Source organism: Piliocolobus tephrosceles, chromosome 3 (assembly GCF_002776525.5).
Source record: "Piliocolobus tephrosceles isolate RC106 chromosome 3, ASM277652v3, whole genome shotgun sequence".
Classification (NCBI taxonomy): domain Eukaryota; kingdom Metazoa; phylum Chordata; class Mammalia; order Primates; family Cercopithecidae; genus Piliocolobus; species Piliocolobus tephrosceles.
Window position 1 is genome coordinate 108,832,649 of NC_045436.1, and position 25,196 is coordinate 108,857,844.

The following is a 25,196-nucleotide window of genomic DNA, read 5'->3' on the forward strand; positions in this document are numbered from 1 at the left end:
ACCATTTATTAAATAGGGAATCCTTTCCCCATTTCTTGTTTTTCTCAGGTTTGTCAAATATCAGATGGTTGTAGATGTGTGGCATTATTTCTGAAGGCTCCGTTCTGTTCCATTGGTCTATATCTCTGTTTTGGTACCAGTACCATGCTGTTTTGGTTACTGTAGCCTTGTAGTATAGTTTGAAGTCAGGTAGCGTGACGCCTCCGGCTTTGTCCTTTTGACTTAGGACTGTCTTGGCAATACGGGCTCTTTTTTGGTTCCATACATTGCTAGTTATCTTTTGTCAGTAAAGGATTTTAGTTTTAATGAAATCAGATTTACTAAATTTTAATGGTTTGTGATTTTAGCATTTTGTTAAATAAATTCTTCCCAGGAGGTATAAAGAGATTTTTTCCCATATTTTCATATTTAATTAAATCACATGGAAGTAATATTCATGTTTCCATGGATGAGTGTCTCTCTTTGGGGGCACAATGGTTAATGAGCTCAGAATCTGGACCCAGATTGCTTGAGTTTAACCATGAGTTTTACCATGAACTTTGGGCAAAATATTTAACCTCTCTGTGACTCATTTTGTCACCTAGAAATAAAGATACAAATCAGGAGTGATTGAGTTAACATATAAGGTGCTTAGAGCAGTGACAGTCATGCAATACAAGCTACTAATTAATGTATCTTCTGTTGTTTTTAACATCAGTTTTACCTGCTACATCCAAGCTAATACCCCACTGTCATAAGTAATATGGTTTCATAAGTCTTGCTCTGTGAAGGGCAATTTTGTTCATTTGCATAGAGGTTAAAATCAGACTCTGGAGCTAGACTGCCTAGATTTGATTTCAAGTCACTCACTAATCAGTTATGTAAACCTGGATAACATGTTCAACCTCTTCGTGCCTCAGAATTCTCATCTATAAAGTGGATATAAAAATAATACCTATTTCTATTTCATATATGTAGTAAATATGTAGGATATAAAGCACTTATGAAAAATGCCCAGTACTTGGTAAGCTTTTAATATATGTTAGCTATTGCTGAAATTATAATCATTATTATTATCTAATTGTCTTAATGAAGTATAATTGGCTGTCTTGATTCTGTCAGTTTGAAAAACCCAGCACCAATTATATATGGGACATGTACTAGCAGACACAAGATTTAACTTGGAAAGTTTCTTACATATGTAAAATTTTTGGACACCAAATCATGCTTGGGCTTTTGGTTATTTGCAAATGACCAAATACTTTTTATTTCAATTCAAATGACTATATCTCATGTCAGATATGTAATACTAAAGATATCATTAAATTTTCACATAAAATGATTGATAACTTTAAATACCTAAACAGAGTTATGTTTTGCTTACATAAGATTACATTAGTGAAACAATTACATACTTTTTTTTTTCTAAAATGGCTAGAACTAAGCTTTAGCATCTGTAGTTATAGAGGACTGCAGTGGATGTTGGTAGTATCCCTCTTAGATCTCATTTCCCAGGCAGATGTACCCAGCTCCAGAGCTGCAGGTGTTAAAAGCCAATAGTTCCCACCTGCACCCTCCTTGAAAGGACTGTCCTTAGCTGACAGGAGCTACTTCTCCATCACCCACCTCTGTGGCAGCTGATGATTAATTGATGGAGAGAGGAATGGCGAAGGAAATGTATACAAGCAAATTCCCTTGCCGCAGGCAGAACAATCTCTCATACTCCAGAGCTCTCTGTGAGATCAGACTGAGACTAGATTTCCACTGAAACAACATCTCTGCCTAGTTTCTTCCTCTATAGTATCATGCTTCCATCATGCCATAACAGGTTTCAGATGAGAGAATTTTCTCAATAGATCACTTTCACTAAAATTGGCATCCTAGGCTCTGCTTTTAGGGAATCTGACCTAACGTAACACATGGTATTTATGCTTTATTAAACATCTATAATGCAGTAGCTTGCACTTTAGGAGGCCCAACAAGAGGGTAACTTGAGCCCATGTGTTCAAGACTAGACTGGGCAACATAGGGAAACCCTGTCTCTACAAATAACTTTAAAAAATAGCTGGGTGTGGCAACACATGCCAGTAGTTTCAGCTTTTCAGGACGCTGAGGTGGGAGAATACTTGAGCCCAGGAAATCTTGGCTGCAATGAGCCATGATGGTACCACTGCGCTCCAACCTGGGCAACAGAGCAAAGCACTGTCTCAGAAAAGAAAAAAAAAAAAAACACCTACCAAGTTTTCGGCTTAGATGTGCTTTACACATTATATAATTTTATTCTATAAATATCTCAGCAGTGTGAAAATTATTATCCCCATACTTTGGGTGGGGAAACTCAGGCTGTGTTGAGTTGAGAAATGTGTCTTTAGCTTGTAATAAGTAGAAAATTCAAGATTCAAACTCAGATAAGATGACTCCATAACCTTTACTCTGTCCTGCACTTCTCACTGCCTCTGTATCAAATTTTCATCCAGGAAATAAGGAAATTAAAGATCTATCCAACTATACTTTTCCTAGTGAAATAAACGTTGATATACATTTTCCCCAAAACGTTGATGTAATTTATTTAAAATGAGGGTAAGATTGTGTGAGTCATATAATTTCCATAAGGGTTTATTAGTAGACAAGCATGAATTCTATTAAAAAATAAATAAACATCTGTATAATACCTTCATTTTCTTGAAAGGGAACATTTTATAAAAGTTGGAAAATAGCAAGGAGGGAAAAGATCACGTCAGCACAATGTTATTGGTCATATACAACACAATCTTATGTTTCATAGAGATTTCAACACAGGAAATGGGTATATTAGGAACCACCTAATTCATAAGTTTTCCTGACCCAGGTACAGTGGTTTCTTTGAATGACTCTAAAGGAAAAGCTGTAGGGAATGTTTTTTTACTAGCTTCAATAATGCATATTTCAAAGCCAAAACTAGTCACCCATGTGACTGTTTACACAGTCAACATTCAGTGCGAAAATAAGCGTCAATGGGTCTCACTTTTCCCACCCAGAACAGCATGTGACATGTGACCTCTCATTATTATCTTCATAAGTCTTTGATTAGAAAGGAAATGTTTTATTTTTACTTTTTTTCATTCAACAAATCAGGGATTCTTAGTTTGCTACCATCTGAAAAATAATTATCTCCTCCCCTAGCTGCCTGTTCACTAGAAAGAGTTACATAATCCTATTACATTAGAAGCACTATAGGGAGGACCCATCTCCCAAAAATCTTTGTTTTTGACAAATAGTAAAGTGGTTTGGACAGAGTATAAGTTAAAATGGAGAGTGGTTCCTACAACACTAAAAAATCTATAGTGTTTCTTTAAAAAATATTCTGATGGCTATAATATCTTACAGTGACCAGCAATATTTACATCTCTAGTAAAATATATAAGCAACTGATTGTCTCAAAGAACTGTTTCAACTATCTTTTCTAAAGAGAAATTCAAATCTAATCAATGTTTTCCTTAAAGACTATGAGCAAAAGTATTGCATATTTTCTATATCTATTTTATTCACAATTATAGCTTTATAGTTATAACACTCCTTTATTATAAAATGTATTATATATTAAATAGTTGTCATGTATCATACAGTGTGACAAATGCTCAATCTATATTTTCAATAATAATATTAAGATGAAGGTACTCTTTTAATTCCCACATTACAGAGAAGGAAATTGTGCCTTAGAAAATACAGTAATGTCCTTTGCAATCCATAATATTTGGTAGGCAGTGAGTCTGGAACTTCAGTCTAGTTACTGTCTACCACAAAATTTTATTTTTTAATCACTGAACTATACTAAATCCTCTAAAGCCAGGATTATACTTCTTTCCATTATTAAAATTATTATCAGCTGCTCACTCTCCACTGAATCTCACAAATCACCATTTCTTACATAAAAACAAGCACATGGTTTGCAGATTTTATCTCCTAAGTAATCACTCAATCTTTCTCTTCCCATTCATTTTGCCATTTATTTATCTCAGCCTTCTATTATGTATTGCCTGAACTGTTACAACAGCCTCTCAGTTGACCTCCCTGTCTTATATCTCATTCCCCATCTCTATGGAGACACACTTATCCCCATATACTGCTGCCGGTGTACTCTTAAATTGCATGTCTGATCACATTAACCATTTGTATACATTCTTTTAAGGACATTCATCACCTTCATCTCAGTAACGCTGTCCTTGCTACTGAGCACAGCAACAGAGCCCTTAGACCTGTCTGTTACCAATCTCTTTGGCTTCATTGCCTTCTCTCCCACATTTATTTGAGAATTATTGACCAAGTAAAATTGACCAGGGTTGGTGACCAAATGGATGTGAAATCTGATAAGTGGAAAAGGAAAAACAAATAACTTAGTAATAGAGTAAATGTTGAGCATTTGAGGGATAGCAATATGGAGGTAAACTTTGGAGTACAATTCAGATCTTTTTCTCCAGCTTCTTAACATCTGCACATATTCTTTTGTCAAAAACAACTCAAATTCAGTATGTTCAAAATCAACCACATGATCTCTGTCCCCCATTTCCGATCTTTTAGTGCACTACATCTCAGAGTGGCAGTACCATCTATCTATCTCCAAAGACCACCCCCTTTCTTTCTACCCCTTCCTTAACTATATCTTATCACAATATCCTGCCAAGTTTGCCTTCTAAATAGCTCTCAAATCATTTCTCTTCTTTTCATCAGATTTTGCAATGCATCTGCTGGCATCTGCTTTATCCTTTCTGTAATTTATTCCCTATACTAAAGGCACACTGATGTTTTCTGTCTGAAAATCTGATTATGTCATCCTCTATCCACTTACACACAATCAGAGCTTTTTGTGTTTTCCTCCATAGCACCTGTCACATTGCATTTTTGCTTTTATTTCTATACAAATAATGATTATTTGATTATTCATTTTCTGCCCCAAACAACTGTAAGCTCCATAAGTACTTGCCACCCATTATATCCCAAGCAGTTAGTACGATGCCTCATATAGAGCCATTTATCACTATTTGTTTAATGACTAACTGAAAAAACATAATTAATAGATAGACAAAAAAGATCTAGGTTTCTGTTTTTTTGTATCAAGAAACGTAGTCAGTGAACTAATGGGTTTTGATGGTTCACTAAGGGAAAATGTGTATAGTAGAAGCGATACAGGTCAACTGGAGGTATAAGATGATCATCCCAAGAAAGAGATTGAGTTAAAAAGTCAGAAGAAAGTAGAAAAACTGTAAGATAACTACATCATAGACACCAAGAAAGGAAATAAAACAGATTGATCTGCTATGCAAATACCTCAGAGTAGTCTTGAAAGAAATTGGAAATTATTGTTTCAAAATAATCCATTTTACCTCTCTAATTTCTAACTTGTTTTTTCTTCAATTACCACATCTTGACCTCTAAGATGTTCCTTAGTCTCTAACATATACATGAAATGCTCTCAAGATGTATATCTTCATTAAAGCATCCTGTGTAATTCTACCATTTCTATTGCAACATTTCTGGAGATTAAATTATGTCCTAGTTTCAGCCTCATTTAAATATTTAATTTCTATAAATTTTTCACTGATATTTCTGAGAAAATGCATTTGTAATAGCTCATATATTTATTCGATGAGTTCCGATCTCTGAATTTTTTACATCTGTTTGAATTACTGTCATTTGCCTCTAACGTGAGTTGTTGGCTATTCGAAAACAGACCAGTACAATGTGCTGTGCCAAGCACTTGTCATAAGCATACACTTTATAAATGCTTCACTGTGGTAGTAGTGTTAAAAACTTCATAGCATGAGCAATCAGGAAGCTACACTTGCTCAGAAAACAACACATCTGCATAAAATTGAGAAAGAAATAATAAAATTATTCATTTTAGTCTTTTAAAAATTTTTAAACCTAAAATACATGAGGCGTGAGGTGGAAACATTTTCATACATGAACGGCTCATATTTAAAATAAAGATAAATAGCTACATTACTAGGGAAAAACATTCATTGTCCCTGTCATTTGAAGCACTGTACAACAAATAAAAATATTTTAAAAATATTTTTGTACATAAATTGCACATAAATTTCAATGTTTTGTCTAAACAGATGATGGAAGAGCATATTAATTTAAATATTAATATTATATTTTCTATAGTATTCATCTAGAGCTGAATTTAATTATTCCACTTTTATTTTGTCTTACTTTCTATCTCCACTCTGTAAAATATAAACCTGCTCAGGTCATGAACTCTGCAGCACCTCAGGCTCCCAATACCTAGAACCATTCCAACCTTGTGCAAATGCACAAGAAATATGTTTTGGGTGACTGGAAAATGAATGGAAGTTGAGCAAGAACATATATAGGCATATCATTTAGAAGTCTGTTTTAATTTCTTTAAGATATAATAATGGCTTGAATCAAGGTAAACAATACTTAGGATGATTAAAGTAAATTGATTTGACTTATACTTAAGAGAAATTGGTAAGTAGTTTATTCAACACAGGTGAGAGAAAGAGTCTGTAACTGACATGCTTCTGATCTGAGTAAGTTGGTGGTTAGTGCTGTAATTAGTCATCAAAGGAGGTAACAATGGAAGAACAAGATAAAGACGATGTGTTTGAAAAGAAGCAAATCGTTGTGGTTCAAATCACAGACTCTGGGTCTCTAAAGCTGTCTGTGCTTGCTGGTCCTACTATTTAATCGTGGACCATTTTTTTCAACCTTATGGAATTTGTTTTCTACCTTTACTGCTTTACTGTGGGTGGAATTTGTTCTTGACAAATTAAAAAATAATAATAATCTACAGGCAAACACAATGGATGGTTTTTCAGTCCTTATCTTGTTTGACCACTGATAATCATTTGCTCCTTCTTGGACGTCCTTAACAAGTTCTTTGACACCACTTTCTCCTGCCTTTCCTCAAATCTCTCTAGCTGCTATACTAACAGTCAGATAAATTCCAGACTTTTCTATTGTGATTACTAAGGCTGTTCAAAGTCTAGTCTCTGCCCATGTTTCCATCCCCACCCTTTTAAAACCTCTGTCAGCCTACTTCCTACAAGAAATTTTCCCTTATTTTAAGTCGAGGCTAATTCTATTCTATTAACTAAACATGGTATGATTTTTTCTCTCTCTGAAGTACATTGAGGGTATTGCCTGCATGTGATATTTTCAGTGGATCTGATAGTGAGAAAAACTCCAACTTTTTTTTGAGAAAGTATTGGTAGAATAGATATCCTTATATACATATTGTTCTGTTGCTCTAAATATTTTTTATCACACTATTTCTGATTTTTTTTTCTGTAAGTCAGTCACTTACTACAGTTTTAGCATGAATATTTGCCTTTTCTATTAAATTTTATTTGGAATATGTTAAGACTTACACAGACTGTTATCACAAATACCATATTAACAAAGCATGAAAGTAAATATTTATTCCAAATAATATTTGCATACTCTACATATTTGATATAGCACACATTTTAATAAAGTAAAAGTATATTCTCCTTGGATCATTCAAAATAATAATGATAACACATATTCTTCTATTATATGATTTCTATCACATCTTCTAAGGTAGGACTAGAAGGCAGACTATGGTAGTATATTCTAGGAGCCATGTAAAATCAGGGGACAAAACTTGGGGTCAGTTGATGATGCAACTTGAGAGAGTGTAAAAAGAGGTTAAGTTTAAAAGAAGCAGGAGGCTTTACCTAGGTTAAAGAACCATTCTGTCATGCAAAGGCATTTTCTTTGCAATGAATGTTTAGAATCCTTTTTCTTTTTAACCATTTCGCTACTTCTAGAGATGTAAATGAGAATTTTTGACTTTTTACATTTATTCCTATAATATGTAATTAATAAAGAGGAACCATATTTTACATCTTATAAATTACTTTAAGAAAGATATTTAATGTTATATTTTTAATGTTAATTGTGCCTTCAGTGTATACATTTTAAGCTATTAGGTGAAATGTACTTACACTCAGTTTTCCATTGCGATTGTCTTCTTCTCTCATTGCCAGGGCCATCAGAAAATTATCTTGTAGGTCTTTACCAGCACTTGTTAGTGTCCTATAAAAAGCAGATCTTCAGTTGTAATATATTAGATAACAAATATGTTTCCAACACTCTAGAGCCAACAATAATGCTTTTTTATTCCAAGTGACAACTTCCTTGCAACATGAAAACCATATAAATAAAATCATTATGATCTGCTAGATTCTCAATTTAATTTTATACAGTAATAGAGTCTTTATTTATAAATAGTTGAAATCAAGCCTTTAAATAATATATCCATATCAAGATTCATGGCAGACATAATTTCATTTACATGCCCATTTTGTTCTTTTTTTAACATATCATGAAAAGTCAACATGCTCGTACTGCTCACTTCCCATACAAATTTTAAATTGTCTATAATTTTAGTACAGTTTATTTATTAATTTGAGGAAATGAAAATACTAGACACCTATGCTAATATAGTTACTGGAGGAGAGCATTAATTTTAGCTCTATGAGTAGAGACAATCAAGGCAGGGAAGGAAACTAGGTTGACTTATCTTTATTAGATGAAAGGAAGCATCAAGAATTCAGAAAATAACATTCTCTGGAAATATATTTTAAAAGAAATGTATCACAAAGATCTCAATCAAACAAAACTGAACCACATAATAGTGAGTTCAAGAGTGATTTGTGAAATAATCATCTTTTCTTTATATAGCAATTTCCTACATATTCCACAAACGTTTTCATCATGTGTCTGCTATGTACCAGGAACTGTATCAGGGCACAATCATGCACAAGACATAGTTCCTGCTCTCAAGTCGCCTATGGTCTCATAGAGGTAAACAGACACTTAAGGATAATGTCATACCATGTGATAACCGGAATGATAGAGATATAGACCAATTATGAGAGGAGTTCATAAAACAAGTGTCTTACTCAATGAAAAGTCACTTAATCTCAAAATTAAAACCAATTATTCTTGAACTTAATGTTAAAACTTGAGGTAGTATTAACCAGTTTGTGGGGTGGAAGGAGAGCATTATCACTAACTCCAAAGGAATAAAGAAATACAAATGTAAAATTGCAAGGCAATCGTGTAATGGCAAAACAGAGTAAACACAGGAAGTGAGGGAGAAACCAGCTCATATTAATAGAAGTTAACATTTTAATAAACATATTGTTATAAATATTTAGTAAGTCCAGATAGTAGAGTCTGGTCTTAGAACTCATTCTCACAATCGCTTTCAGGGAAGGCTTGTGTGCTGCTTAAGGAGGTTGGACCTTGTCGTTGTACCAGAAAGTGATGAACCAAAAGGGTCTAATGCAAGGAAATCAGATAATCAAATCTGTGTTTTAGAAACAGTATTCAGCAACTTTGAAAAAGGTAGCCTGGAGGAGAGCAACACTGCAGGGATTAATTAAGGGACTATCACAAACCTTTAGAAAGAGATGATGAATATCTGATTTAAAGAAGTGATGGTAAGGATAGGAAGGAAAGGATAGATTTGAGAAATATTTAAGAAAGAAAATACACCTAGTGATTGTTTTTTGCGAAGAGTTAAGGAGCAATTACTACTAGGTTAAATCATTGCAACCTACTGTTTATGTTATTGATCTAGAAATGTAGCTCTTTAAATTGATCATAACTTATCTGCTTTTGCTTTTCTAGCTTTATGTTCCTCAGCTTGTCATATATATTATATATATATATATAATATATATCACTTAATAATAAAAAAACCTAAATTTACATGGAAAATAATTACTAATTAGCATGAAAGGAGAGAATCAGATATTTGAGAATTTCTTGAATGCACTGTTCTGTCCAAAAGTGAGTGTTCTATGTTATGATATATACTATGTGCTACTTCAATATTAAATATCTCAAACAGAAAAGTAATTTTATCAGTTGCTTGTTTAGAAAAATCTACATGTGTCTTACTGCTAACAGGATAATCTTCTAATCACTTATTCAGCATCTACCTAATTTCCTGCTTATGGTCTGTTTTAAAAACCACAGTTTGTTGGAAATTCTCTGTGAAATATGAACAGAGAATTCATTTTACAAGTACATAAATCAACAGTGGCTAGATTATACTACAGTAACCCATAGGCCAAATCTCAGTGGTTTACAGTTGCAAGAGATTACTTCTCAATAATAATAAGCATAAATAGCAGGTTTACTGTGGCTCTTCATCTTGGGGAACTGAGACACTGATGAAACATCTTCTATCTGAACCATCTTCGGTTATTGTGCAGAGGAGAGAACATAGCCACACAATGTCTCTTAAAGCTTCTGCTTAAAAGTAACACATACAACTTCTACTCATATTTTCTTGGCCAGAGCAAGTGCTATGGCCAACCTTGAAATCAATGGTGTGAGAAAATACAATCCTTTCTAGGGATTTGTAGTAAATATTTGTGAACAGCAGCTCAGACACTCATGGCTTCCTATAGCATAACCAACAAAGGTTGAGATTAGATTGCTCAGAAAATAAGAGCAGTAAAGAAAACAATTCCTGAGCAAATCCTGATAGTACAGAAGATTTGTTAACTTGGTTCACTGTAGTGTAACCGAGTAAAGGTTCTTTTGAGAATTAAAATCACTAATTCTAGCTTTAAAACCGAACCTTCCCCTACATACCCATGGAGCATCCTAAAAATCACAGCTAAAGGAAGGAAAGATTAATAGATTTCGTCTTCTGTGATAGTTGTAAACATCTATTGCTTTTGCCTCCTAATATTTTTTCTCCCTTTTTGTTGTCAACACAATCCTAACTTTTACTTGGGCAACAGTCTTTTCTACACTCTTTGTCTTAGTAGAATCAAGGTATCCACTTACTTACAACTCTAACCTCCCAAACCTCAGCTAATGAATACACCTCAAGGTTTGCCAACGTCATTTCACCTCATGAGGATGTAAATCTTTATTTTTTTTTTTTATACTTGGTAACAGCTTTCATTTCTCATAGATTCCCTCAGTCCTGTAGATTATATTGATGTATAAGTCTTTGATAATTTATAATTTGCATCATTAATGTGTCTCAGTCAATGAGATCTTTTGATTGACGAAAACACAGTCAAATTTCTGAAAAGCCTGTTCTGTTGTAGCCATAAACTATGTTTATAGAGCTCTTTCTTCTAAGAGCTTCAAAATGGTTTGTGGTATGTTTACTATAAATGTATTTTTCATTAAAAAGTAAGCTAATGCCATGACTAACCCCCCTCCCCCAGTGGAAAATAATGAAGAAAACAAAAGCAATGATCACAGTACAATCAGCATTACATTTTTGGTGCCTTTCTTCCACCCTCACATGTATTCTTTAATTTATGTGGCTGTGATCATAATGAACATTTAACTCTTTTTAAAAAGAGACATTGTCCTGTAGGAACCAAGTGATCTAGTCTCTATAATCATAACTTAACCTTAACTTGTAATGACTATCAGATACTTCACTCTGTGTGTTTGTGTGTGTGTAGGTGTGTATAGCTATATAACATTTAATTGTCAGTATATTAGATGAAATTAAATTTTACTCTTTTTATTCTAAATAATGCTCCAACGGGTAACTTTTTCCATATTTAAAATTATCTCTTTAGGCCATATTTCCAGAAGTGTAATTATAGGATTAGGGAAATGGAAATATTTTGCACAGCACTTTTACATGTATTTCTATGCACATGTACCCTAGAACTTAAAGTATAATAAAAAAATAAAATAAAATAAAATAAAAAATAAAAAATAAAAAATAAAGAAAAGCAAGTTAGAGGATGTAAATCTTTAACAGAGACACAAGAATGCAAGGTAGCTGGATTTATAGTGGCTACCCTTACTTCCTACTACATAGTCTTATTCAACTTTGTCTTTGAATCTATGGTAATCAGGGATCTTCCAATTCCCTTTTTGATTTTGTTCATTAGAATTGGTTTCTATTGCTCACAATAAAAACCTGTAATTGATACAATGGCTATACAGTTAGGGTACTATAGAATTCCTAAGAATTTCCACAAATTATGTCTACTTTCTACTCCTGCTACCTTCCCAAGCATACCTTATTTTGCTGCAAATTTTTAGAACTTTACAGATAAAGTCCAATTTGATCATCAACCCTGATCCCACAACACAAAAGGTAATGATCACTATCAGTTTTGCCTGTAGCCTTCAAGGTTTTTTAAATTATATATAGATATATGTCTATAATATATCTATATATTTGTGTATACATAAAAATATACATGGTATGTGGTCATTTGTTCATTTTATTACATATTTTGCAACTTACTGTTTTATTGCTATTGTTATAACTATTCCTTGAAGTGGATGTTTATGAAAGTTCCAAGGAAAATCAAAATTATCCCTGATATATCAGATATAAAATGCCAGAAGAATAGATTTTTAGGCATCATTCACTAGTAAGGATGGGACTCCTAATATTTTGCTAAGCATGACTCTCTTGATAATGGCCGAGGTTTTCAGCAGATATCTGGGCTGGACAAGAAAATAAAGTAATGGGCAATAGAATTCTTACTGTCCCTGGACACTTACTATGGCAGACACTGTTCCCCCTTCTTCCATAACAATGAAAGCCCTAGTTTTCACTTGTACATGTAGCAGCCTGGAATAAAGACCACATTTCTTAGTCTCTTTGCAGCTAATTATGTTCATGTCACTAACTTTTGCACATAAGAGTCAAGTGAAAATGATTTGTGACTTCTAAGAGTATACTTAAAGTAGGGAGGGGTACTTTTTTTCTTGTAGCTAGAATGCAATATAATGACTGAAACTCCAACTGCCATCTTGGCCATAAGTTGGAGGCCACTATTATGGAGAAACAAAGAGGGACAGGGTCCCTGATATTTTAGAATACCCACACAGCCTTGAGTAACACCAGCTGGAGTGTGTGAATATGAGATTGAAAAGAATTTATATTTGGTTTCAGCCACTGTTATTCTGGGGTTTTCTGTTACTTTTTTATCCACCTAGTCCAAAAAGATACTTGACCATTTGAAATTTGTTCACTTTCTGAAAAAAGATGCTCTTGTGTGATTGGCTTGGTGATCAAATTGGAATTTAACCTTAGGTGAAATATTCTAAGAATTTCCCAGGAGACTGTATTACTTACATAACTAAAATGATTTTTTAAGACAGTCATAGGTTAAGTCTATCAAATAATAGCACAAGATACTAAAAATTAAACTAAAATATAAGATAGAATATCAACCTTTAATTCCTACTCACTTATCAACTGATTAGTCCAAACAACCACATTTTTCTGAACCTGGATTTCATGATGTGCTAAATAATATCTAGGCCCAATAGCAGAGGTAAAACTTGTGGTCCAAAGCAATCATACTGTATCATTAACCACCAAACATCATTAATATATAATTAGTCCAAGCAAATGACTATTAGCCTGACAATATCCTAAGTTCATACTGTTCTTCTTTTATTATTATGCAAGTCTCACATACATAGAATTACATCATTTCTTATAAACTCAATGAGGAAGATAGAAGTATTATATAAATTTGGAACAGAGGACATAAGGATCTTTGGCTCCAAAGCTATCTGAAGCAGAGAAAAAAAATGTTACATAATAATCATTCTTATATAAACTTCTTAGCAAGAGGAAATATTGGCAAAGAATGAAAGTTAATGCAGAGTGTGAGGTAAGGAATTCTTAAATCTTTAACATGCATTACTCTTATTTAACTAGGTTTATTTAACAGCCAGTGACCTGAGAAACCTTGCTTATATAAATATTACAAAAGCAGTAACTTCCTCAAGAAGTGAAGTAGGTCTGTTTCAAAATCTTAGCGTTATAAGTTCTACAAAGGCAAATACTCCATCTTTATTGTTCATACTCCACTGCAGTTTCAAAATGTGGTAAAAGTTATATGGATGAGTTAAATTTTACCAACCATGTTTAATCAGTAGCTAAAGCTATTTATATAATCCTACTTGAATGATTATAAACATATTATTAATCTTCAACAATTAGGTTACTGGTTTTATGATTTCAGTGTGTTGTTTATATATCATTATCACATAAACTGACATTATTAGCTTAACACTCAAAATGAATGAATAACAAAAGGAAAAAATTGGAAAACTGTTAAAGTAGAAACTTATTTTCAAGAGTTACTTTTTAAGAGTTTATTTTTTAAATAAATTCTTTCACTACATATTTGTGATATCAATTATTTTTTGGATTTTTAATGTATAACTGGAAGTGTTCTAACAAACAAAGTTTGATTAATCATTAAGATGTTTTCTAGGCCAGGCATGGTGGCTCATGCCTGTAATCCCAGCATTTTGGGAGGCTGAGGCATGTGGATCACAAGGTCAAGAGATGGAGACCATCCTGGCCAACATGCTGAAATCCTGCTCTACTAAAAATACAAAAATTAGCTGGGCATGGTGGTGCACACCTATAGTCCCAGCTACTCTGGAGGCTGAGGCAGAAGAATCACTTGAACCTGGGAGGCAGAGGTTGCAGTGAACCAAGATCATGCCACTGTACTCCAGCCTGGCAACAGAGCAAGACTCCATCTCAACAAAAACCAAAAATGATGTTTTCTAATAAGCAGTTTCTTAAAAATCCCTAATTCAAATCTGAGATTAAATCTATTCTAACAGCAATGCTTTTTAGCTATTGGGCACTGCCTTTGTACTAGTCCCTATGCTAGACATTTTGCAAACAATTTTAATTATCTTTAAATAAAATCTAATGGGAATTATATTTATAACTTCACTATAATCAGTTGGTATTCAGTTTTATTCTAGATTCACTAATTCTCAGACTTTATTTCACTATAATGAAACTTCACAATACATCAAAGCAGCATATCATAAACACTACATCATAATATTTTTACATTGTGAAACCAATGAGAATTCACTGGGGAGAAGGAACATAAATTAGTAGGGAGGGGTGTAGGAGAGTAGGAGGAGTGAGGTATGCAGACTTTATCTGGGGCTTCCCCTGGGAGTAATCAGAGTAGGCTGGTCTTGCAGTCTCCAAGGAAAGCTAATCAGCTATTATCATCATTCCAGTCTAGACTGAAGTTCTCATCAACTGTTCTGTTCAAAGGTAGATTTAATATTTTAAGCCAGAGAACTCCAATCTAGCCTATATTTCACATTTAGATAATTTACATTCAACTCCTTCACACTTGTTTGAATATATAATGCAACCTCTCTGTGCCTTAGTTCCTTACAATGTGTTGTATAATTAGTTTGGAAAAAATTAAGGAAGAGCAAAGTGAAAAACAGTAGTTGAGTAAAAGTGTATTATACAAAATCTATAATGTTATATTCTTAAAAAACAAACAAACATATCTATGAAAACATAGTTTACAGAAACAGTTCTATTTCCCATGGATAAATTTACTGACGGAACTATTTGTATATATTTATATTTGTATGATCCCAAATAATTTAAATTCTAATTTTTAGAGGCCAAAATGGAAAACTATTTGCAAACTTGATGAGAAAATATCATTTTATTTACCATAATATATAAGCTAATTTGAGAGTTAAATATGGAAGAGATGTTTTTACTGTATTTTGATATGGGGCACCTATTGCTCTATCAGAGATGATATTTTTGTACATTTCCGAGAAACCATGACATTTTTCTGTTTTGTCCTTTACATAAATAAGGAGAAAATCATTCTACCTTTTCACAGATGAAAGTATTTATAATTCTTGAATGACCAGTGAGTCAATGAAGAAAAGAAAGAGATTTAAAAATATCTTCAAACAAACGACAAGGGAAACACAACATACCAAAGCCTATGGGATTCAGCAAAAGCAGTACTGAAAAGGTTTATAGCTATAAGTATCTACATCAAAAGAACAGAAAAATTTAAAATAAACAACCTAATGATGCATCTTTAAAAACTATAAAAGCAAGAACAAAACAAACCTAAAATTGGTATAAGAAATAATAAAGATCAGAAATAAATGAAATTGAAGTGAAGAAAACAATACAAATGTTTAACAAAAGGGAAGATTTGTTTTTTTGAAAAGATAAAATTGTCAAACCTCTATCCAGACTAAGAAAAAAAAGAGAGAGAACACCCAAATAAATAAAATCAGAGTGAAAAAGAAGACATTAGCTGGGCATGGTGGCTCCTGCCTGTAGTCCCGGTTACCTGGGAGGATGAGGTCAGAAGATCACATGAGCCTGAGAAGTTGAGGCTGCAGTGAGGTGTTATTGTGCCACTGCATCCCAGCCTGAGAGACAGAGTGAGGTCTGTTCTCAAAAAACAAACAAACAAAAATTTAGTAAATGTGAAAAAGGAGACATTATAACTGATACTGCAGAAATTCAAAGGATTATTAGAGGCTACTATGAGCAACTATGCCAATAAATTGGAAAATCCACAAGAAATGAATAAATGTATAGATATGTATAATCTACCAAGATTGAACCATGAAGAAAACCAAAACATAAACAAACCAATAATAAGTAATAAAATTAAAGCTGAAATTAAAAGTCTTCCAACAAATGAAAGTCTGGGACCCAATGACTTTACTGCTAAGTTTTATCACACATTTAAAGAACAACTAATACCAATCCTACTCAAACTATTCTGAAAAACAGAAAAGGATAGAGTAATTCCAAACTCATTCTACAAGGCCAATATTATTTTGATACCAAAACTGCACAAAGATACATCAAAAAGAGAAAACTACAGGCCAATATCCCTGATGAACATTGATGCAAAAATCCCCAGCAAAATAAAAACATATTAAAAGATTATATATCAGGATCAAATGAAACTTATCCCAGGGAGTCAAGGAGCATTTAGCATATGAAAATCAATCAATGTGACATATCACATCAACATAACAAAGGACCAAAACTATATGATCATTGCAATTGATGCTGAGAAATTATTTAATAAAATTTAACATCCTTTCATGATAAAAACCCTCAAAAACTGTGGAAAGAAGGAACATAACCCCCAAAAAATAAAAGCCAAATATGACAGACCCACAGTTAGTATCATACTTAATGGGGAAATCTTGAAGATCTTTTCTCTAAGATTTGCAATAAGACAAGGATGCCCACTTTCTTCACTGTACTCAACATAGCACTGGAAGTCCTAGATAGAGAAATCAGAAAAGAAAAAGAAATAAGGGTCATCCAATTAGAAAGGTGCAAAGGAAGAAGTCAAATTATCCTTGTTTGCAGATGAGATGATCTTACATTTGGAAAGACCTAAAGACTCCACTGAAAAACGATTAGAGCTGATAAACAAATTGAGTAAAGTTGCAGGATACAAAATTAATATAGATAAATCTATATTATATTATTAATATTATTAATATTAATATAGATAAATCTATTGCATTTCCATATATCAAAAGTGAATAATCTGAAAAAGAAATAAAATTTAATCCCATTTACAATAGCTACAAATAAAATTAAATACTTAGGAATTAACCAAATAAGTGAAGGATATCTACAATAAAAACTATAAAATATTGATAAAAGAAATGGAATGGGACACTAAAATATGGGACAATATACAGGTTCATGGATTGGAAGAAACAATATTGTTAAAATGTCCATATTACCCCAAGAAAGCTGTAGATTCAATGCAATCTCTATAAAAATACCAATGACATTTTTTCACAGAAATAGAAAAAACATTCCTAAAACTTATGTGGAACCACAAAAGACCCAGAATAACCAAAGTTATCCTAAGTAAAAAGAACACAACTAGATGAATCACATTACCTGACTTCAAATTATACTATGAAGCTGCAGTAACTGAAACAACATGGTACTGGCATAAAAACAGATACATAAATCAAAAGAATAGAATAGAGAACTGAGAAACAAATTCATACACCATCAGGGCACTCATTTTTTTTTATAAAGGTGTAAAGAACATATATATTAGGGAAATGAGTTTTCAATAAATGGAGCCAGAAAAACTGAATATCCATATGCAGAAGAATGAAACTAGGCCCCTATCTCTCACCATATATAAAATCAAACTGAATTCAAGACTTAAATCTAAGGTCTCAAACTGTGAAACTACTACAAGAAAACACTGGAGAAAATCTCTGGGACATTGATCTGGGCAAAGATTTCTTGAACAATACCCCACAAGCACAGGCAACCAAAGCAAAAGTGGAAATACGGAATCACATCAAGTCAAAAAGCTTCTGCACAGCAAAGGAATCAATCAACAGAGTAAAGAGACAACCCACAGAATGGGAGAAAACTACCTTTCTGATAAGGGATTAATAACCAGAATATACAAAGAGTTCAAACAGTTGTATAGGCTGAAATCTAATAATCCAATCAAAAACTGGGCCAAAGATTTGAAAACACAAATGACAAATAGGCATATCAAAGGTACTCAACATCATTAATCACTAGAAAAATGCAAATCAAAACTACAATGAGCTATCATCTCTTTCCAGTTAAAATGGCTTTTATCTAAAAGATAGGCAATAACAAATACTGGTGATGATGTGGAGAAAAGAGAACCTTGATACACTGTTGATAGCATTGTAAATTAGTACAGCCACTACGGAGAACAGTTTGTAGGTTCCTCAGAAAACTAAAAATAGACGTATCATGTGAACTAGCAATCCCACTGCTATGCCTATACCCAAAATAAAGTATATCAGTATATCATGTCTGCATGCCCATGTTTATTGCAGCATTTTTCACAATAGCCAAGATTTGTAAGCAACTTAAGTGTCCTTCAACAGATGCATAGATAAAGAAAATGTAGTACATATACATATGGAATAAAAAGACTGAGATTGGGCCAGGCATGGTGGCTCACGCCTGTAATTCCAGCACTTTGGGAGACCCAGGTGGGCAGATAACAAGGTCAGGAGTTTGAGACCAGCCTGGCCAACATGGTGAAACCCCGTCTCTGCTAAACATACAAAAAATTAGCCAGGCATGGTGATGCGTGCCTGTAATCCCAGCTACTTGGGAGGCTAAGGCAGAATTGCTTGAACCTGGGATGTGGAGGTTGCAGTGAGTTGAGATAGTGCCATTGCATTCTAGCCTGGGAGACAGGGTGAGACTTGTCTCAAAAAAAAAAAAAAAAAAAAAAGACTGGGATCCAGTCATGTGCAATAACAGATATGAAACTGGAGGTAATTTTGTTAAGCAAAATAAGCCAGGCACAGAAAGACAAACTTCGCTTGTTCTCACTTATTTGTGGACGCTAGAAATTAAAACAATTGAACTCATGATGATAGTAGAATGATGGTTACCAGAGGCTGGGAAGGATAGCTGGGCTGGGGAAATGGGAATGGTTAACAGGTTCAAAAAACCAGAATGAATAAGATGTAGTATTTGATAGCACAACAGGGTGACTACAGTCAACAGTACTTTATTGTACATTTAAAAGAACCAAAATAGTTTAACTGTAATGTTCATTACACAAATAAAGGATAAATGCTTGAGGTGATGAATAATGTTGATGCCCTATTTACTCTGCATGTATCAAAATATCTCATGTACTCCCATAGATATATATACCTACCCTATATACCCACAAAAATTAAAAAGAAAAAAGAATAAAAGAACATTAAAAATGTTTCATATGCATCTGTAATGCTATTGAATCTTTACATTCCTTCTCTCAATGTATCATTGTGTATTTGCTCTGTATTAGGCAGTTTGGGCTGCCGTAGCAAAATGGCATACACTGAGTGGTGTAAACAACAAATTTATTTTATCACAGTTTTTGGAGTCTGGAAGTGAGGGATCAGGGTGTCAGCATGGTTGTGTTCTGGTACAGGCCCTCTTTCTGGCTTTCAGATTGCTACCCTACCGTATCAAATATGGCAGAGGAAGCAAGAACAAACTCTGGTGATTCTTTTAATAACAGCACTAACTCCATCATGAGGGCCCCACCCTCATGATGTCATCTAAACCTAGTGACCTCCCAAAGTCTCAGTCTCCAAATACCATGATAGTTGGGGTTAGGATTTCAACATATGAATTTTAAGGAGGGATACAGTTTAGCCCATAACATGCTGTTTCTTATTTTGGAACAAGATGTAATAATTGTCTATAATATATTTATTTTTCTACATATACTTTCTTGCTTATCACTTCTTTCATACAACTTGAAACTACTTCAAGTTTTTTCATCATGTGAACTAAATTAGAGCATTTTCACCTTCTGAAATATGCAGAACTTAGTTACCAAAGTCAGTTATTTGTTTCTCTCCGGTTCTCTTTAGCAAAGTGGAAACAATTTCAAGCCAGATAACCACAAAGGCCCAAATGAAAAGCATGATGGGAACTTGCTGCAAAAAGCATGGAAAAACTTCCGTATCTTAAATATGAATTTATATTAAAATAATATACTCATAAGATTATTCTGAAATAAGAACAATGACCACAACACTTTAGATAGAAGCCCCTGATCACTCTCTCCTGCTCACGACTCCATCTTCCCACCTCCTACACCATGGCTAACTACTTTCTCACTTTTATGATATTTACTCTCACATTTCCTCTATCTCAGTCTCCAAATTTCAGAATCATCACCTCTTTGTTTCACTTAAGTATGTACCCCTAAACAATATGGTGTAATTTTACTTGTTTCTGAACTTTCTATAAATGAAACCACAAAGTATATATTTGTAATATATTGTTTCTTTAGCATTTTCCACGTTTCTTTACTATGTTCCACATGTTGATGTGTGCAGCTGTACCTAATTTTCATTGTATTCTCTTGTATAAATATACAACCATTTATTTGTCCTTTCTCTTAGTATAGACCTCAGAGTTGTTTCTCCTTTGGGTCTATTATAAATATGCTGCTATAATTTCCTGTACCTGTGTACATTTCTGAGTATATATTTCTCAAATATCTACGGCTAGCAATAGAAGAGCTGTGTAATAGGACATTTGTAATTTCCAATTTACAAAATAAAGCCACTTGTTTCCAAAATTGTTGATCAAATTTACACTTAACTATGAGAGTGTGTGAGTTCGTTTTGCTTCACATCATTTCCAACATGTAGTAATTTAGAACTTTTTAATATAAGCAATCCAGTGTAAGGTTAAGCAATCTCAGAGTGCTTTTAATTTGCATTTTCCTATTTTTATTGATGTTTTGTCATATTAATTTCCTCTCACGCAAAATGCTCATTCCAGTTTTTTTCACTTTATTATTGAGTTATTTACATTGTATTGTTTTGTAGAAGTGTTCATATATTCTAGATTTTAGATTTTTATTTATTATATGTTCTGCAAATATATTATTCTATATATAGCCTGTATTTTTGCTCTTGTTGGAGTTTCTGTAATTGATCTAATTCGAATGTATACCAATATATCAAAATTATTCATTGTTATAGACTTTTTTCCACTTTAAATAAATCTTTCTCCACCCTGAAGTAATCAGCACATTGCCTATGCAATGTTTAAAACTTTAATGAAAAGAACCTTCAATGCCTCTTTTGTCATGTCTCAAATATTTATATATATAGATGTGTTTCTAGCTTCTCTATTTTATTCCAGTTTTTATGTATCTTTCTTCATACCAATATCACACTAGCAAAGACTGAGCATTTATGACAAATTTTGATGTCCAAAAAAGAAATCTTATCCTTTCTTCATCAAAATGTCTTTGACCTTCTTTGTATTACTATGAAATTTTAAAAATATATTTGTCAACTTCCACTTTTAAAAAACTCTTGGAATTTTTATTTGAATTTCCAATTTGTAAAGAATGAACATCTTTATGATACTGTAGCTTTCAATCATGAAGCTAAGAAAAGTGTGTGTGTCTCACTACTTATTTATGATTTTTAAAGTTTTTTCAATAAAGTTTTATTGCATTTGTTCTTAAGTCTTGTACATCTTTTGTTAGATTTACGTCTAACAATAGGATATTAATGTTAATGTGGAAAGCTTTTTCTTTCACTTTCTGCTTGTTGATTGTATATAAAATAAAATGTAATTTGTATATTACTTTGCATCATGCAATTTTGCTAAACTCTCTCATTATTATTCCCTACTAATTTTAATTCCCACCCATCAGTTCTCTTTGACATGTAGATTTTAATTTTCTCATTAGTCACTTTATGTTTGTTATGAATTACAAACCAAATCTGACACTAAGCTAAAATTTCCCAAAACTTTTTCTTCTTTTGTCTTATGTTATAATAGTAAAAGAAAAAAAGCTAGTTAAAATTAACTAGAATATTTTTAAACAACTTTACATTATAGAATATTTCTAAGGAAATATATTAATACAACTTTCCAATATAAATGATCAATTATACACCATTTGCCTGAACACCCAAGCCAAACTAAAACTATATGGAATCATCTGAGATTTTATTCCTCAGTGTCCACATCACATCCAATATTCACTTTATCAGTCAGAATCCCAGCAGAAACCAAATGAAACACTGAAAGGGCTTAAGGGAAGAGAGTATAGTAGAGATATCAACAGGATTCAGAATGTTCACAAGGGGTGATGGAAACAGACAAGAATTAGCCACAGTGACACCGTAGGAAGATCCTCTTACCTTAAAACCTGAGGAGACAAAGAGGGAGTGTTGTTAACTGAGGCTTGGCTGGCTGGCTACCTGAGAGGCATTGTGGTTATCTGTAGAGAACATGGCCACCAATAAAACTGTGGTCCAGTCTCCATCTCCTCCTGCCTTACAATTTACTTACTGAGGACACAGTACACAGAGATTATCCTCTGGGGCCAGAACCTTATCTTTTGATTTGCCATCAACCTAACTGCATGGTACACTACAGCCATTGCACAGTCCCTGTGCCTTTCATAGCCCTCAACCTTCAGTCTAGAAGGTCCTTCTTCCCCCTCTTCTCTAAAAACCTCTATACGAGGCCCAAAAATCATGTGCTTCATAAATCATTTCCTTCATGCCATCCTTTCTTCTTTATCCTCTCCATGCAGAAAGCCAGGAAAACTGAGTACCTTATATTTCAACTTAGTCCGCATTAAAGACTCAATAAATTTTATTTTAATTGTTACTATAATATATAACATAAATTAATGCAATCTACTATATTCACTACTTTTAAGAGAAAAATAATGTGATCACCACACATAGGCATGGAAAAGCCTTGACTATCATCTCTATTTCAACCACTTTTATTTTTGATATTGTCGTCATTTTTCTTTTAGTTTTCTTGAAAATAAAGAGAAGATTGATTAAATTTACAAAACTTTGATTGTGATTTTTCTAGGATTGATTTTATACCACTCTAATATTCACATATTTCAGAGAATAGCAAAGGAAACATGACACATAATTTTGCTATTTTCTAAATCATTAAATTCTAATCATAACTTATTCAATTCTAAGTTTAAATTTTTATGTAGAAGCTTCCATGTGATTGGATTATAAAAAATGTAGACCAATTAAAAGTATACACATATATAAAATAGGTTCAGTATATTTGTATAATATTAATTGATCAGAATAACACACACTCATTTTTTCCTAAAAGTTTTTCTAACTCATTTTTTTCTAACATTTTAGAAACAAACTTTTATTATTAATTTTTAAAAATTTTACACCAGTCATCTTTTCCTCAAAATTGTTGAAGTTATTTATTGAATTAGCAGAAAATGAATCTATAATTAAAATAAAAATAGTTATCATTTAAAAGAGAGGCTTTCATTGATTTAGTAACAATGCATATTACATTTTAATTGACTCAAATATACATTGTATTAGGATATAATATAAACTTTTAAAATAATATATATTGCTTACATTTCACAGTTGCAAAAATAAATGAAAATTTCAAGCATCATTCTAATTATGTTTTGGTTTCCTAGACTTTAAACAACTTTTCGTTTTTATTTAAACAACAAAATCATATGTACATATACACACACACACACACACACACACACACACACACACACACATTAGAATAGCATTTTTAAGTTAAAATTGCATAGAAGGAAAATGGCAACCAGTGAACAATTTCAGGTCCTTTCCTTTGAGCATCAATTCAATGGACAACCCATCTTTAATCTCTGAGAGATTATTTTTTAAAGACGAAGACAAAGAATAGTAGAGCTAAATCTAATATGTGCTTTTTTAGTCTCCTTCCCTTTTTTCGTAAACTATTCTTAATTGCCTTTTCACTTACTTTTAATTTAACTGAAACAATATTCTTTAGGACCCAGGTCAGTCAGGATTCCATTTGGAGAGATTTTTGGTTTAAGAATTTTTACAGGATTGGGCGGAGCAAGATGGCCGAATAGGAACAGCTCCAGTCTCCATCTCCCAGCGCGAGCGACACAGAAGACCAGTGATTTCTGCATTTTCAACTGAGGTACTGGGGTCATCTCACTTGGGAGTGCCGGACAATCAGTGCTGGTCAGCTGCTGCACCCTGACCAGCGAGAGCTGAAGCAGGGCGAGGCATCGCCTCACCTGGGAAGTGCAAGGGGGAAGGGAGTCCCTTTTCCTAGCCAGGGGAACTGAGACACACAACACCTGGAAAATCGGGTAATTCCCACCCCAATACTGCGCTGTAAGCACACCGGCACACCAGGAGATTATATCCACACCTGGCCGGGAGGGTCCCACGCCCACGGAGCCTCCCTCCTTGCTAACACAGCAGTCTGCCGCAATCTAACCGCAAGGCAGCAGCGAGGCTGGGGGAGGGGCGCCCGCCATTGCTGAGGCTTAAGTAGGTAAACAAAGCTGCTGGGAAGCTCCAACTGGGTGGAGCTCACAGCAGCTCAAGGAAACCTGCCTGTCTCTGTAGACTCCACCTCTGGGGACAGGGTACAGCTAAAAAATAACACGGGGAACAGCAGAGGCCTGTGCAGATGCGAACGACTCTGTCTGACAGCTTTGAAGAGAGCAGTGGATCTCCCAACACGGAGGTTGAGATCTGAGAAGGGGCAGGCTGCCTGCTCAAGTGGGTCCCTGACCCCTGAGTAGCCTAACTGGGAGACATCCCCCACTAGGGGCAGTCTGACACCCCACACCTCACAGGGTGGAGTACACCCCTGAGAGGAAGCTTCCAAAGCAAGAATCAGACAGGTACACTCGTTGTTCAGCAATATTCTATCTTCTGCAACCTCTGCTGCTGATACCCAGACAAACAGGGTCTGGAGTGGACCTCAAGCAATCTCCAACAGACCTATAGCTGAGGGTCCTGACTGTCAGAAGGAAAACTATCAAACAGGAAGGACACCTATA

At 33.7% G+C, this 25,196-nt stretch overlaps 1 protein-coding gene across 2 annotated transcripts in view; it reads right to left on the bottom strand.

Moving 5' to 3' along the window:
• The window catches only part of CFAP299 (cilia and flagella associated protein 299), a 679,361-nt gene that overhangs the window by 422,186 nt on the left and 231,979 nt on the right, over window positions 1-25,196 (bottom strand). For both annotated transcript variants that reach the window (XM_023222552.1, XM_023222553.1), the window contains exon 3: window positions 7,956-8,046. In XM_023222552.1, coding sequence (XP_023078320.1) covers window positions 7,956-8,046 — 91 coding nt within the window. The remainder of the gene's footprint in view (window positions 1-7,955; window positions 8,047-25,196) is intronic.